Source organism: Rhizoctonia solani, chromosome 15, assembly GCF_016906535.1.
Source record: "Rhizoctonia solani chromosome 15, complete sequence".
Taxonomy (NCBI): Eukaryota; Fungi; Basidiomycota; class Agaricomycetes; order Cantharellales; family Ceratobasidiaceae; genus Rhizoctonia; species Rhizoctonia solani.
In genome coordinates this window covers 1,603,593-1,619,852 of record NC_057384.1, presented here as the reverse complement: position 1 = coordinate 1,619,852, position 16,260 = coordinate 1,603,593, and the positions used below count along the sequence as shown (strand labels likewise).

Genomic DNA, 16,260 nt, shown 5'->3' with positions numbered 1-16,260 from the left:
CGTCTAGGACACTAGGTAATCAACCTTAAGTTGGTTGCAAACCGTGCCCACCAAGCACACCCACTTAGCCACAACAAACAAGAAGACCCCCTGTACTAGCACAAGGGAAAACAGGTGATTGAGCTTGCCTTTTGCTGTCAATAATCAAACCAGCGTCGGCTCCACCTAGTACCAAATTGCTATAAGGCAGACGGGTTCTAATTGTCCGCATACCCACGGTTGCCGCACCTGTTACCAGCAACCTCAGACAGCAGATACACCCGCTTGCAGAGACAAGACCCTACATTACGCCCGCCCACGGCTGTAATTAGCGGCACTTACTGTCCAACGCTAGGTTGTTTGACGCAGAGGTTTAGCGTTTGCGTAACAAAGCGCTCATAAGTCCTGATATAGGCATTACCTGGCTACACAGCCTGTCACCCCACCCCCCCATTCCACCATTCTCTCTTGCACTCCCACGCGCTCCTCTTCACGGGCCTCTTCTCACACTGGCCGCTCCTACCCCCAACCTTCCATGGCAACCCGTTCCAGGACAACCTCTTGAGCCCAATCCCCTTTTGATCAGGGCTACGTGGAACCCCAACTTCCGCCAGCCACCTCTGTTGAGTATGGCAAAGTCTCCCTTGAACAAGTTACCCGACTCCTCCTTGGGCTACTCAGCCAAGTTGAACGCTTGGAACGGGAAATTGCTGAAATCAAGGAAGCAGGGGTTGAAACCTGGACAAACGTCAAAAACATATCCCAAACCGTCAATGTTGTCAAGGATGGGCTTAAAACCCTCCAGCTCCAAGGGCCCAGAACACCAGAAGGACCTCAACCCAAGGCCGTGGAAGAAACGCCACGCCCCATACCAAAGGTCAAGCCTACTGGAACAACTAGTGGGGCCCCCTTCTGGGCAGAAGCACCCAGGGCAATCCCAGGCCTTGCCCAGCCTACCCCAAGAAGAGTTGCGCCCCCGCAAGTCCTGTCTCCCCCTCTATCTCCGCGTCTCCAATCCCCGATTGGAGCACCTGCCTCTCCACCTCCGGCTCCAATTGCCGCCTATCCTGCCCCGGTCAAAGTAGACCACCCAGATGCCTATACAGGCAAGATCGGGAGTGAAGCCAAACAATGGCTCACAAGGATGCTGGCTTGGACCCGGCTGAACTCTTGCATGTTTCCCACGGACCAAGAAGTCCTATCCTTCCTCCTAATGAACATGAAGGACTCTGCAGGAGCATGGGCCCACCCTCACCTTGACCAGCTTGGGTCACACCAAGCAATCATTCAAACGGTCAAGGGATTTAAATTAGAGTTCTTGGCAGCATTTGGTGACCCTGACGCCACAAGGGCCGCCGAGCGGAAGATCACCACTCTTACCCAGTCCGGCACATGCGCGGACTATATCACAAAGTTCAGAACCCTGGCAATGGAACTGGACTGGAACAACGCGGCCCTTAGAGGCCAGTTTGCCCGTGGCCTCCACTGGGAGGTCAGTTGCCAAATTGCAACCCGCAAACACCGGCCCTGTACACTCCTTGAGCTGCAGAACGCAGCACTTGTCATTGACAACGCTCTCCGCAAAGAGCGTGCTAGCCACCCACCAAGGGACAATAAGTCTAGCAGACCATCTAACCCCCCAAGGGGGACAAGTACCGGTCAAATCACATCCAGTTCAAAGAAACTCTCCAATGACCCCAACTTTGTGTTGGAAGAGGAACAAAATCACCGCCGCGCCGCTGGCGCCTGCATCAAATGCGGCAAAATGGGCCACAAGTTTGCGGAATGCCGCACAGGCTGGAAGGCTACCCCTATTGAGGAAAAGGGGAAAGCCAAGGAAACCGCCAAAATTGGCAAAGACTCCAAGTACCAATCGGGAAAAGAGTAAGGGTACCTGCTGCCGCGCGCAAGGACCCCAAGGACTCTGGGCTTGTTGAAATCTGTAATATATTGAATAGTAACAATAGAATATCCCCACTCTTCACGATTTCAATTAAGCCAGAGAAACAAGCGGAACACTTAGAAGTCCTGATTGACTCAGGCGCCACCTCATCCTTTATGCACCCTTGTACCGCGGAATCACTCCGCCTTCCACTCATAGACCTTCCTTCACCCCGCACCGTTACCATGCTTGATGGGTCAAGCCCCCAGGCTGGCAAAATCTGGAAAAAGGCTAACCTAACCTTTTCCTTTGATGGCAAACGTATAACTGAGACCTTCCTCATTTGCAACACAGGGTCTCACGCTGCCATCTTAGGTTTGAAATGGTTGGACGCCCACAACCTGGAAATTGATTGGAACCACCGGACCCTATCCTTTCCCCACGCTCCACCGGAACATGTGGCAATTGCCGAGGAGGAAGAAGCTGATCAAAATCCCCTTAATGGAGTACCTTCCAAGTACCACCAATACGCCAAGGTATTTGGAGAGGAGGAATTCAACAAGCTTCCGCCCCACCGGCATTACAACATTGGGATTGAATTGACGGAAGAAGGCCCCTTGAACTCTCCATTATACAGCATGACTGACGCCAAATCCGCTACACTCAAGGATTGGCTTAGGGATGAGCTCAAGGCAGGCAAAATCTGCCCCAGCAAGTCCTCTATCAGCTCACCAGTAATGTTTGTCCCCAAAAAGGATGGATCCCGCCGCTTGGTAGTTGACTACTGTTGCCTTAATAGCCGGACAAAAAAGAACGTGTACCCGTTACCTTGTCCAGATGACCTCATGGCCCAGCTCCGTGGTGCCAAGGTCTTCACCAAGCTAGACCTGAGATGGGGTTACAACAATGTCCGTGTTAAGAAGGGCGACAAATGGAAAACTGCGTTCCGCACCAAATATGGCCTGTACAAATCCCTTGTCATGACCTTTGGTTTAACCAATGCCCCTGCCTCATTCCAACACTTCATGAATGATCTATTCAAGGATTTACTGGACGTATGCGTCATCATTTACCTTGATGACATCCTAATTTACTCAAAGGATGACATAACCCATACCCAACACGTTCATGAGGTCTTACGGCGGTTAATGGAAAACCAGTTGTTCTGCAAAGCGTTGAAATGCACATTCCACATCACATTGGTGGAATACCTGGGGATTATTGTGTCAGACAAAGGTTTCAGTCTGGACAAACTCAAGATCCAAGCAGTTCAGGAATGGCCCACGCCCACCAAGGTTAAGGAAGTACAATCCTTCCTGGGTTTCGCCAATTTCCTCCGCCAATTTGTTGCCAATTTCAGCCACATGGCCAGGCCACTACACAACCTGGTAAAAAAGGACACACCCTGGAAGTGGGATACAAAGGAACAAGAAGCATTCCAAGGGTTAAAGAACGCCATAACCAATGCCCCGGTCCTCTGTCATGCAGACCCCAGTAAACCCTACTTCCTTGAAACAGATGCATCCGGCGCAGCCCTAGGTTCCATACTCAGTCAACGGCAGGAAGACGGACGCCTACATCCACTAGGATTCCTGTCAGAATCCTTTAAGGGAGCAGAACAGAATTATGATACGCATGACAAGGAATTACTAGCGATCATCCGTTCCTTTGAATACTGGCGCATCTTCTTAGAAGGAACTCTGCACCCGGTCACTGTGTTCACGGATCACTGTAACCTAGAGTATTGGAAGGAGTCCCGTACATTCAACTGTTGTCACGCCAGATGGCACCTATTACTAGCCGGATATAACTTCCAGATTGTCTATTGCCCCGGAAAACAATCAGGGAAGCCAGATGCACTCTCACGGCAATCAGATCATGCCAACATTCCACCTGCCAGTCAAACCATGCTGCCCAACCCCGTCTTTGCCAATGTAGCACTAGTCACCCCTGAGAAAGAACTCCAGCGCCAAATTGAGGCCGGCCTAGACCAAGATGAATCCCTGGAGGAAATATTACAATTTCTCCAAAATGAGTCTAAGGCACCCCCGTCCATCAAAAAGGCATTCAAGGATTACAAGATGGAGGCCGGATTGCTGTTTTACCAAGGGCGCATTGTGGTTCCAGATGTTGGTACCCTGAGGACAGATTTGCTTCACATCTTCCATGACAGCCCATTGGCTGGTCACCCAGGCAGGCAACAAACTCTGGAACTGGTATCACGTAACTACTACTGGCCAGGCATCCGCGCAGATATGTATTGGCACGTAGACTCCTGTGAAACCTGTCAACGGATCAGAAAACCCAAGTACACCTCCATCCCTCCACAGCCACTTGAACTCCCATCCAGGCCATGGCAACACGTATCCTATGATATGATTGTAGACCTACCAAAGGACGGAAACAACAATTCCATCCTAGTCATCATAGATAGCTTCACCAAATATGGGATCTTTGTCAAATGCTCCAAAAGGCTCAAGGCACCCGAGCTAGCAGAGCTGTTCCTGGAGCACATGTGGAAACGCCATGGGATGCCGGAAAAGACAATATCAGATAGGGGCAGGGTTTTCAACAACAAGTTCCTACAAGCGCTCTACAAACAATTAGGCATTGACCCGCACTTCTCCTCAGCCTACCACCCACAAAGCAACGGACAAACAGAACAAGTAAACCCCTCTATCAAACACTTCCTAAGGGCTTACTCTGGTATCAATCAAAGGGATTGGACAAGATGGCTCCCAATGGCGGAATTTGCTTATAACAACGCCGTACATAGCAGCACTGGGAAAACTCCGTTCAAAGCCTTATATGGATGGGAACCTTCCCTGACCCCGTCTAACGTACCTACAGATGTTCCAGAAGCCAATGAGCTAGCTCAGACAATGGAAGCCCAATGGAAAGAAGTGGAAGCAGCGCTCTGGCAATCTAAGACAAGAATGACCACTGGGGAAGAGGGAAGCCCAACCGCGTTTGAAATAGGGGAGGAAGTATGGCTTGATGCCAAAAATATTAGCCTCAAAACCCTGAGCTCCAAACTGTTGGAACAATGCTTGGGACCCTTCAAGGTTTCTGAGAAGATTTCCAACCGCACGTACCAGCTTGAGCTTCCCACTACCATGCGCATCCATAATGTCTTTTACGTGGGACTATTGTCAAAAGTCAAGAAGGATGACAAATGTACCTTCAAAAATTGCCCCCCTCCAGTCACCATAGACAGGGAAGAAGAATACAAAGTAGAAGGGATAACGGACATGGAAGAAAGGAACGGAAAATGGTTCTTCAGAGTCAAATGGAAGGGCTATGGATCAGAAGAAAACACGTGGGAGCCCCAAGAAAACCTCAAAAATGCGGGGAAAATTTTAAAGAAGTATGAGGAAGAAATGAGGAAGAAGGCCCTTGGCGCCGCCAAGGCCCTTAAAGGGGGGCAGTGTTGTAGACACACTCAATACCAGGGAATTTATTCCCATTTTCTTGGATTTAAACAAAAGCAAACAGACAACATTTTTGATCACGTGACCTCGGCGCTTATATCATACGCTAAGCGCCAAGCCACGTCCCCATCTGCGCTTACCTCAGCATACGTAGCCACCTCCACCTGATGACATCACTATGACACGTCAGTGACACGTATGCATGAGTAAGGCCAACTGCAGATCAGGGTTCTTATTTGATACAGTATTGCATATAGTTGTATTTGTAATTAGGTAGCTCTGTAATATATAAGGAGGCCAACCAACCATGGTAACACCCAGGTCAATTACCTCTTGTCGCATCCACTCAGTGTACAAGGGCCCTACAGCCCAGTAATTACTTAGTTTAGCCACTTAGATAGTCTACACCACCTTAAGCGGCTTTGTTGTTGTACTTAGATAGCTCGTCACTGCCTTAAGCGGTCTTGTTGTTGTAGGATAGCTGCTCGTTGCCATAGATAGGTTTGTCGTTGCCTTACAGCGCCTTTCTCATTGTACACCGCGGCCACAAGCGCCATCCCCCTCGATGCCCTAATGGACGTCTAGGACAGGTAGCAGGTGTGATCATGGGTTGTCAGCAGAGGAATAATAGGGCTCTATGGCTTAGTGGTCAAGCTGGTTCAATTCCGGCTAGTTCTATTTTCCTCTGTTTATGACAGTTGCAACTACGTCCTTTGGGGTTGTGTTTGAGGTTGTTGAGCGCGCCTGAGCATTTGGCATTCCACCATGGGGATTGGACTGGTCCGCTACTCTTTTTCTTGCTGTCTGGCATTGTTTTAATTGTGGCGGTTGACATGGCTTCCAAGATTGCCCCCGTGATCAAGTCAGCATCTTTGGCCGTTGTTGGGTCTTTGGGGAGGTCAAACTTCTTGATGGCGTTGCTGAATGCTTTGACCCATTTGTCCTCCTGCTTGGGGCTGATGTGCCTGTGATTGGGTGGGGTGGTGTCTTTGACAGGCTTGTCTTGATCAAATGGCGTGATGGACCATGTGATTGCCATATGGTCCAACCCGCACAATCTGCCGGTCAAGGGTGTGTCAACTTCCCAGTTGATGTTGGGCCACACCTTGACAGCCCTGGGATTAATAAACGTAAGATCTATAATGGAGTTGGAGTTGGGGTTGGGGGCAATGCGGGTGGGGGAGGATGTGGTGTTCAGGAGAATCAAGTCGTTGTACTCAGCAAAGTCCCTAAATTCTCTCTCTACTTGATTGGGGTGTCTGTTTTTCCACTTGGAGTTGTCAAGGGCCCAGTCAGGGTGATGTAGATTGAAGTCTCCCGTGATGATTATGGGTTGGTCTGCTGGTATGATTTGTTCGGTAATATGTTGTATAGTTTTGTTAGCTTCTTTTCCGTGAGCGTAAATGTTGATAATCAAGAATTTTGAATTGTTGATAAATACGTTGAGGGCCAGAATGTCACGATGAGTAGGGACGCAGTCCGAAAATTGTGCATGTAGCTGGCGGTCTTTGCGGATATAGATGCAGATGCTGGGGCCTTTCTTGTCCTCGAACCCTGGTGGGATAACGCATAAATAATTTGGGGAGTTAACGGTGCCATAAATATTGTGGAGGTTCGGATTGATGTTTTTCTGGGAGCCAATGCGGCCCCACCAAATGTCCTGAAAAATAAAGATATCAAAGTGCGCGTATAGTGGTTCGTTTAGCAGGGCGTGCATGCGCGGATTGCAGCCTGCCACGTTGAGTTGGATGATATGTCTCTCAATCATTGCGGGTTGAGGACCGGTTAGCAATTACTTGCGTGATGGGGCGACGGAACTCGGACATCTTAGGGCATTCGGGGGTATTGAAGCGGTGTCCGTGAAGACTGCATGAGGTGCAGTATACGCATTCGCACGGGTTGCCTTTACCCTCTCGGATGCATCGTGGGCAGTTTTCTGCGTTGTGTTCGTCGGTTGTGTGGTTGTTGCGTCCGCATTTGTGGCATCGGGGTTTTTTGGTGCGACATTGACGCTCGGTATGTCCGTATCGGACGCATTTTGAGCAGGTTTGGAGTAGAGGTTTGGGGTTAAACTTCTTGATTTCGCATCTTCTGCCGTATATGAAGAGAGTGGGTGAGCTCATTAGACGGGCCGAGGTGAGACCTCCTGCGTCTTCGAAGGCAAACGAGACAGTAGAGGCATTGCGTCCCTCGGCTTGTAATCGCGCGGGGTCTGCTAGCCAGTCGGGTGCGAGGGTAAGTTTGACTGAGCCAAATTTGGCGGAGTCAGGAAAGGCTTCGTTGAGGAGCTGTGTTAGCTCCTCGCGGTTGCGCATGCGTTGCAGAGAGCCGCCCATCCCGGTGGGGACGTTTGTGACGACTAGTCTGCTCCACGGGACCTCAGGTCCGAACTCGTACTCAGGGAGTCGTAGACGATCCATGAGCAGTGGGATGGCGTTTTCAATCGCCGTGACGGAGACATTATTAGAGAAGGAAAGGTGGAGGCTTGCCTTTAGTGACCACCGGACTCTGGTGAGTCTGCCCTTGCCGAGGTTGCGGTTTGCGGCATCAAGGCATTCCCGCATGGCCACGAATATGCTTTCGGGGTTAGGTTGGGTGACGGGTAGAGTTTTGAAACGAACAACAAAATTCTTGTCGTCGCTCTGTGCGGGCGCCGGTTTGGCGATGTCCCTCTTGATGGCAGCGGCAATGTTAGAGGCTTTGACCTCCGGGGCTTTGGCTGGCGCCTTCGCCGCGACATTGGCAAAGCTAGGGCGCGATTGTGAAGGGTTGGCGGTTGGGGCGGGACTTGAGTTGGGTGTGTGTTTGTTTCTAGACGTGCTCGTTTGTGCAGTGTGTACCTGCGGCGATTTGCCTTCGAGCTTGTCTAGTCGGGACTTGATGTCGTCGAGCTGCCCCATCTTGGTTAAAATCGCCTGGAGCATGGATTGGGTGGGATCGGCAATGGCTGGGTGTGTTGGTGCTGGTGGGTTGGTGTAACCTCCCCACTCGCCTGGTTTAGCGTCGGTTCCCCAGCAGATTTCAGTGGTTAGGGGGTTGGGTTGGTTCGGGCCGGGTTCGGGTTCGCCCATGTATGTGTCTTCCTCTTCGTCTTGCTTCATCGGTGATTCTGGACGACTTGGTCCTGCTTCCGTGCCGTTGTAAAGCGCGTTTTCGGCGAATGAAGAGATTTGGTTGCCGAGTTTTTCGATTTTTTGAATGAATGCATTGGTGCTGCTCGTTTCTTCGTCGGTATTGTCGTATAGTTGCCTATTCTCGATAATGTTGGCGATGGCTTGGTTGGTGATGGTATAGTATTTGATGCAGCGCTCGAGGGCTTCGTTGTCGGGGTAGCCTCCAGCCTCGAGGCGTTTGAACCAGTGTAGTTCTTGACTGCTGAAGACCCAGTCTTCCATGGGAGTGACTTGTCTTTCGGTGGGTCTCGTGCGGTTTCGGGTAGGGGTGGTGGATCCTGGCCTGGATACGGCCTCCATTTCAACAGGTGCGATCCTGGGCAGGCTATGGATAGGTTCATCGTCCAACGTATATTCCGTGAGTTGCGCCAGCGCCGCGCCGGCATCTCTAACCTGTTCGGACTCTTGTGAGGAGCTGATGACCAGTGTGATGCCGGCGTTTGCGACGACAGGGCTTCTCGGCGGGCTTGCGACGAGAGGAACTGTGGGGGGTGGGCTAAGGGTGTAGTCCGAAATGCGGTCAGTTACGGCTAGCGCGCTAGCGACTGCCTCTTGTGTGCCTCCACTAGGGATGGCAGAGAATGGATTTTTGTATGCAGGCTTACGGTTGGGAACGTTGGCTATTTTTCTGGGTTTTTTGTCAGAGTCATCGGAGGCGTAAATAGATATGGAGTCATTAGAGTCGTTGTTTTTGGGTTTTTTGATAACTTTTCTAACAGTCGGGTATTCAGATGCGATATCGTGTTCATGTATGCCAGTCAAATCAGAAGTAGAGCGAGTAGAACGACGCAAAATGTTCGAAAAGCGCGAGCTAATGCCTTTGCCCTTGGGCTCAGGATTGTCGGTCATGGTGGTCGTCGTCGCAGCGTGGCGCTATCTCATCTGGTTCCTGGCTTTCAAGTGGATCGGTGAATCGAACATATACTTCAATACAATTCATGGTTGTGCCACGTTCCTGCTCCACAAATATCGGAGCATACATACTGCAATACTGGAGCATCGTTTGCGATTGGCCGGCCACAGGCCATGTCATCATGCATTGATTATATTCTTCATACCCAAGATGAAGTCAACCAATGAAGAAATTTGCTGGATTTTAAGAGCGAGTGAATGCGGCTGCTCCAGGACATATGAATGAGCGCTTTTGGGAAAAAGGTCATGGATATTGTTTTATACGTAGCCAAGGGTCTAAAACAGCGAGGAAGCGCTAATTCTCGGGACTCAATATTCTCGCAAATAGTGTAAACTTATGGGAGTATGATCATGATATGGCATTCGTGGTCGTCACTTGGGGCTGTTGGTAAAGTCAGTTCTTACATACTGAACTCGGGTCGAATCACATGACGTGATTGGTTGACCATCCCTGGGGAGTGCTTGACTTCCACGGCTACTTTACCCAGACTAAATAAATTCGAACATGCGTACGATTCCCGAACAGATACTTGTCCACATTTCTCTTTTCTTCATCCACGGGTCCGACCCTCAGAGGCGCCGAGAGTTGACAGCCAAACTAATCATCCAGTCCATCCACCAGCGGTTGTTTGTTTTACTTGGTATTTGCTCAGATTGGCACAAAATCTGCTTGTCAAGAGGAGTCTTTTGGTCAACGCTTCCTTTGGTTTCGGCCTGGAAGCCTTCCGAGTCCATGTTGAACCTTTTTCTTGAGAGATCGAGTAGTTCCGACCTATCTCTGATCACCGAACTTGATGGCTCTGCGGATTGCTTAACCCAAATTATCTCTGATTATTGACCGAGGATCCGAGATATATATGTTTGCGGATATATCTATCATGCGCTATGAGACGCTGTTACCAGCCTTCTAGAACGTAGCATTCCGGGAGTTTGTTTAAATTTACAAATCCGTGGCCCTGACTCTTACATTGCTTGTGAGCGAGTGGATGAATCACAATTTTTGTTCCCAGTGGATTCTACTCATTACAAACTTCTCAATTCTTCAGTCATTGCTTTAATGGAACTAAGACTTTCTGGTTTTAACGTAGACTGGAATCTAGTTTGCTTTCCTGAACTTGCCGAACTCAGGCTTCAGGATATACGATTGACTCACCTGTCAGCTCTTGTCTCTCTTCTGGTGGCTGCATCTTCTATGCCCAAACTACGAAACATTGAGCTGATTCATACCCGGCCCAATACCAATCCTTTTCAATCCTTGCAGCAAAATGGGACCCAAGTCTCTTTTCGGTCACTACAAATTTTTCTGTACTTGACAGGCTACATATTCTTTACTCGACCTTCGACCGCTTTGGTTTAGATAGACTTAAAGACATAGTAATTAGTCATGGTATTCAAGAACTCGTAATCGGAGGAATGAAATGAGAACGTCTCGAAAACCCGAGTCAAGACTTTGTTTATATGGAGGAACCTGGGGATGAGCTGCATACTGCTCCGATCAATGAATGAGTTCGTTCGACTGTACCCAATTTTGTGCTAGCCAATAGTTTGATAGAGATACCGGATGTTTATGATTTCCAGGCTGATGTATTTTACATTTAATTGCATATCGGCAAACTTTGTATGTCGGTTTGATCATGAATGAACATGAATTTGTTCGAAAGCCGGGAGAGACTAAGCAAGCTACAAGATCAGGAGTATGATTTAATGCGAGGAGTCGAACGGGTATGGCAAGGTGTTTAAAGAGAGAGCTAATGTCACAATAATCGATAAGACGACGTAGTATGACTGTGGGATTACACCCCCGAGGATCTAAAGCACCACCTTTCCAAATGTTGTAATTGCTTTCGGCATGAATAATTTTTTGACAAATGTCAGAGAGAAAAGCGCCCAGCAGACACTTGATATTTTTTCACGCCCTACCAAGCTCGCATGTTCATCATTCAGACGTTCAGGACAAGTGATCGCCGGTCTCGGTTGTGCGATTGGAAGCGCTGACCGCGGCTGACATGATGACACCTTCCAAACAAAACCAAAACAAAGCAAATCGGTCGGTGTCTCCTTCCGGCCACGGCTACTTGGTCCCGCTGCGATTTATTTTCTCGGCACTTCATCCGCACGAATATTCTGATTCATCCATCCGGTGCTCGGTGCTCCGACGGCAGATTAACCACATCAATTTATTCCTCTCTCAGGCACAGTGTTCGCAAATACTATATTCCTAGGTACAGAAACGTCAAGTTGATCAGCCCATCGTTCATTTGTGCTATGCCGGGCCCGGTAACCGTTCTCTCAACACTTGGGTACTGTACCTGTACCTTTCCGATTCTTTCTGGAGCCCGAAGCTATGCACACTGGTCCCGATGATCTCAGGTATAAAATATGCATCTCGAGAAATGTTAGCCTCAGCACGGTCCAAGCAACCTCACTCTCTTGATCAGCCAAAGCCCACAAATTCCTTTTCGTTTTTTTATACCTATCTTTACAAATGGCTACCAAGACCTTGAACTTCTACGCTTACGGTCTTCAAAAGTGAGCATTTCCCCCATTTACGCAACCGAGCATCCCTAATATCAATTATTAGGGACACCACTGTCATGCTCATGTTTGAGCCTCCCAATAATCACAAATTGTTCAAGGACCAATTCCCCGTTGTATGGAGTGAGTCTGGGTTATTTATTCTTCGCAGCAGACATTTGACCTTGCCTGTGAGCAGAGGTCATCACTTTCCGCGCCAAAGGCCACGCCAAGGCTAGCATTCAATATGGTGCTCGCCTCGCATTCGGATATGCCCAAACCGTAAGCCGCCCGTGTGTTTCATCTGGGCCAATTTTGAACATCGCACACAGGACCAAGACAACCTTGTGGACTCGGGTGCATGGGTCGAAGTCCAGAGCGGTGATATAAGCAGTATTGCCGGTGGCCCAGGCCAAAAGCGTTTCGGCGAGAATACCAAGGGCAGCGGAACCAAACTCCTCGTCTGCAAAAATAACACTGACAGCCGGGCCAACTTGAGCATTGGGTTCGTCAAGGGCGATGGGATTCATCAGCGCTATGAGCCCACGCTCGTTTGGACTGGTGTTGGGTGAGTATTTTGATGCTTGTTTCAACATCAATCTCATTTAGAGTACAACATAGTTCCAAGTCCAACGTGACTGCTCAGTTCACACCCAATCTCACCGCCTATGTCACTCGCGACTACAAAGGTACATACTTTCATACATTCTTGACGCATTTGATCTTAAATAAATTTCGATTTAGCCACTGAGATGCTCCGTGGTGAAGTTGAGACCGATGCGATCTGGACATGCAATCTCAACGAACTGGATGACGTTACCGGATGGAACTTTATCGAAGACGACGCCACTGGTGGATTCTCCATCGAGAAGACTCACCTTGTCTAATCAACTTGCGCTAGATGCTTTGTTTTGTGCATTCTGTGCTTTTTGTACTTTTCTGTGTAATATCATTCATTTTCTTACTCCTTTCTACTATGGCGGGGATTTTAGACGACCTGATGATTATTAGAACTAAACTCTGTAAGTTGAGGTGTTTACGAGTTTCTCGACCGTTGACCACTCCTAAGAGGCCGGTAACATAAACCCAACTTGAACAAAATGGGGAGGGGCTTGTGTATGGTCTGGACTTTGGGTCCGCGCGAACATCTCCCATAGTCTCATACAATTTGCTTGGTCCCGATAAGAAATTTTTATAGCGGGGGATCTGGTCTATGTGAAGAGAGAATGAGAGTAGTGTGGAAGTGATATGAAGTCACGTCGAAGGGGTGCAGACCAATTTTACTCGGCCGAGTTGCGATATATGCTGTATTTAGCATGTGTGACGAAAACACTATACGTTGGATAATTTTCACTGATATTTGACCGGTAACCTAGTACAGCATCTGGGGGTAATAAGCAAGCAGCTCTTCAACTTGAAGACTGTAATCTTGTCGATTTCAGGAGAACGCACCTACAACAAGCCCGTGAAATAACCATAAACCTATTGGGCCGAAACACCCTAGAGGTGAACCCCCGCTCACCCAATCGTCCGAGCATATACGAGAAGAAATTGCCACTGGATATACTTGAGCACGAGCAACTTTCTTATACCCAAGTGTACAAAGCAAGCTTGATGATTGGTAGCTAACCAGACGATCGGCACCAGTCATATGTGGGTAAATATAAAATGACATGCATATGAGGACTGAGGCCGGTTTAAGTTATAGGTTTTTTTATATGCATAGAACTGGAGCTCGATACAATTCAGAATGTACAGGGGCCAGCGAACACTGAACCACGGGTCCCACGCTCTGAAATTGCTGCCACCGGCTTGCAGCCAAAGCCAAAAGAAAGATTTTGTAAGTGGTTATAGGTGATCTTGGGTTTCTGCAAGTATAGCCTACAACTCTAGAGGTTCATATTAGGACTAAGTAAAATGTAAATCCCTAAGTTTTTTCTATCCATGTATGACGCACACAATTGGAAATTGATCGGTGAATGACAGCCGGTGGTCGCATCAAATCCACCACCACCCACCATTACAGAATCAGAAATCGCTGGCCCATACTCCTACCAATCTACTTTACTGTGACCGTCGTGCTCACATATAAACGTTAGTCCCGCTTGTGGCTTCCTTACACTCCTATCGTTACTCTCTCGGTTCTTTGAGATATCGTCCACGTGTCGAGCCACAGCTCCGAGAGCTTATTGTCCTGAGCCATAAACACACCTTCTCCGCGGAATCATTCCTAATCAATATTTTAGCTTGTCGGCTTCGCTCTGATATCTTCTTGGTTCTGGATTCCAAAGCCTTGCAATCAACCCCGGAACGGCTTTCACTCCTAAGCCTCATATAGGCCATCTTTTCCTCTGAAACGATACAGAATTACGTCTTCCTATTGCTATAAATCCACCTATCGATATTAATTCTGTCTACCGCTGCCAGGTCACTATGGGGAATCACTCAGATAAATCGCTTGACAAGGCTCACCGGCATTGGGGGCGACCGTTAGCTTCCTACTATGATAGCATTCGCGAAACTAGGACTTCGTTCTTGGCACAGAGGAAAAATCTTGGGCTAGGAGCTGCCATGACATTACGTACCAAGGCACGTAGTGGTATCCAGAAAATTTGCGAGCTGGGGGAGAGGCGTGGTCCAGTACCTCCCGGCTACATCAACGTCATCACATTATCTGTTCTCGAATCCATATCTAAATTGGTGTTACTGCCTAGAGCCGTTGGGGACTTTGCCCATCCAACCCTCATCTCTGGATGTATCAAGCTCATGGCCTCAATTCAGGAATCTGGCAGAGTTACGGTAAGTGTTTATTCTTGGTGCATAATGATTCGTTGAATATCTGAGGTAATCCCCAGCCATTCGCTTACGAATACGGATACCTATGCTTTCGAATTTTCAAGATTGCTGTCGATGTGTGTATACTCAACAGGTCGAGACTCTTCACATCAGCAACATCCAATATGGTATCAGAGCCCCTTGCCGATCCTATAATGCTGCTATCCAGACATACGGACCAAGCTATTCAGATCCAAATGAATCTCGAGAAAGAAAATCGAACGGATAATCCTCACGGGCATCGAATCGAACCTCCTTTGGATATTGCTGAACTTCCCGCGCTCCTAACAATCTTGTACGAAGACCGAAAAGCGTTTAGTATTGCTATGATGCCATCACACTCTTTGGGCTTAGCTGGAACTTTGTTCTTACTCGGGAAAAGTTTGTCAAACGAATCATCTACTACGCATAACATCATGGAGATGTACTGTGAAGTTCTCTGGCGCTATTCGAACACTTCTGTATGGGATAAGGTAGCCACTCAGCTCTTAACAAGCCACTATAGAGAACAGGCTAAAAGCAACTGGAAGCCTACTTTTGTCGACCTTGAGGATTCCGTGACCATCCTTCGCGCCGCAAATATAGCTATCTCACCGGATGATAATAGGATCCCGGGTCCCTTCGACATCTCAGCTATTCCTGTACTTGTGGGATTTGCCGCCCCATTTGTTGAATTGGGGTCAGAGGCATTTGTGCCCCAATTTTTGGACGTAACGATAGGATGCATGTGGAATTCCCTCACTAGTGGGAAGCAATCTGCGGATAGTTTCATTGATTCTGTTCGAGACATTTTTTACCATATCAGGTCAGCAATCCGCTCCAAATGAACACCCAATTCTCTGATAGCAATTGCTTTTTTAAGCAAAATCCTTACTTCTATTACGCTACTGTTCCCATTTCCAGATCCCATTCATAAACAAGTAATCAAGACGAGCTTTAGACACGACTTGTTTGAGCTCACTGCCCGTCTTATCTTGATGATCTCCCCTCGTTCAGGTTAGGCGTCTGTAGATTTCTGTGCGATACTACATTGATAACTTCTCTATCTCCTGCAGGCAATTTGTACTTTCTTGGAGATGCACATAACTTCTTTAGTAAATTCGGCAAGCTGGTTCCCAAAGAAGACCTTGAAGACACCTTCGGAGACTACTTTCCTGAGTGGGTTAAATTCGCCGATTATTTCTTTTCTTGCCTATCCGTACCTGGAATCTCGAAAGAGGATCGAGAATTCTTTACTGCAGTAGTGCGCTGCTGGAATGCAATTGGAGTGGCGGTCGGGTATGACAGCAATGCGATCGTAGCGACCCTACATTATTGTGGATACGCGCGATGCCCTCACCCTTGCTTGACGCAGGCCATTCAACACGTGTGCTCTCAATGTGGAGAAAAAACGTACTGTGGACCCCGATGTCAACTTGCGTGCGTCTTATCACATTTAGAAATAAATAATAGATGTACTTATTGTTCTTATAGAGATTGGCTGAATGATCATGGCGGAGGGTCACATCGTCAACTATGCCCTGGCTCTCTTTAG

At 48.3% G+C, this 16,260-nt stretch overlaps 5 protein-coding genes across 5 annotated transcripts; 3 read left to right on the top strand and 2 right to left on the bottom strand.

Moving 5' to 3' along the window:
* Positions 1 to 514: 514 nt before the first annotated feature.
* RhiXN_12292 (Retrotransposable element Tf2 protein) lies at positions 515 to 5,460 on the top strand (the record flags this gene model as incomplete). Its single annotated transcript, XM_043332107.1, has 3 exons — positions 515 to 524; positions 594 to 1,863; positions 1,947 to 5,460. The coding sequence occupies 3 exons, from the start codon at positions 515 to 517 to the stop codon at positions 5,458 to 5,460; spliced, it is 4,794 nt and encodes a 1,597-aa protein (XP_043186868.1).
* Positions 5,461 to 5,941: 481 nt separating this feature from the next.
* On the bottom strand, positions 5,942 to 7,060 carry RhiXN_12291 (uncharacterized protein; the record flags this gene model as incomplete). Its single annotated transcript, XM_043332106.1, has 1 exon — positions 5,942 to 7,060. One exon carries the CDS (start codon positions 7,058 to 7,060, stop codon positions 5,942 to 5,944), a length of 1,119 nt encoding a protein of 372 aa, XP_043186867.1.
* Positions 7,061 to 7,084: 24 nt separating this feature from the next.
* RhiXN_12290 (uncharacterized protein) lies at positions 7,085 to 9,314 on the bottom strand (the record flags this gene model as incomplete). The annotated part of the gene is made up of 2 exons (XM_043332105.1): positions 7,085 to 7,383; positions 7,436 to 9,314. The coding sequence occupies 2 exons, from the start codon at positions 9,312 to 9,314 to the stop codon at positions 7,085 to 7,087; spliced, it is 2,178 nt and encodes a 725-aa protein (XP_043186866.1).
* A 2,548-nt stretch (positions 9,315 to 11,862) lies between these two features.
* Positions 11,863 to 12,778, top strand: RhiXN_12289 (uncharacterized protein; the record flags this gene model as incomplete). Its single annotated transcript, XM_043332104.1, has 6 exons — positions 11,863 to 11,906; positions 11,959 to 12,035; positions 12,091 to 12,173; positions 12,224 to 12,459; positions 12,513 to 12,580; positions 12,636 to 12,778. 6 exons carry the CDS (start codon positions 11,863 to 11,865, stop codon positions 12,776 to 12,778), a joined length of 651 nt encoding a protein of 216 aa, XP_043186865.1.
* A 1,546-nt stretch (positions 12,779 to 14,324) lies between these two features.
* Positions 14,325 to 15,553, top strand: RhiXN_12288 (uncharacterized protein; the record flags this gene model as incomplete). The annotated part of the gene is made up of 2 exons (XM_043332103.1): positions 14,325 to 14,690; positions 14,747 to 15,553. 2 exons carry the CDS (start codon positions 14,325 to 14,327, stop codon positions 15,551 to 15,553), a joined length of 1,173 nt encoding a protein of 390 aa, XP_043186864.1.
* Positions 15,554 to 16,260: the final 707 nt, after the last annotated feature.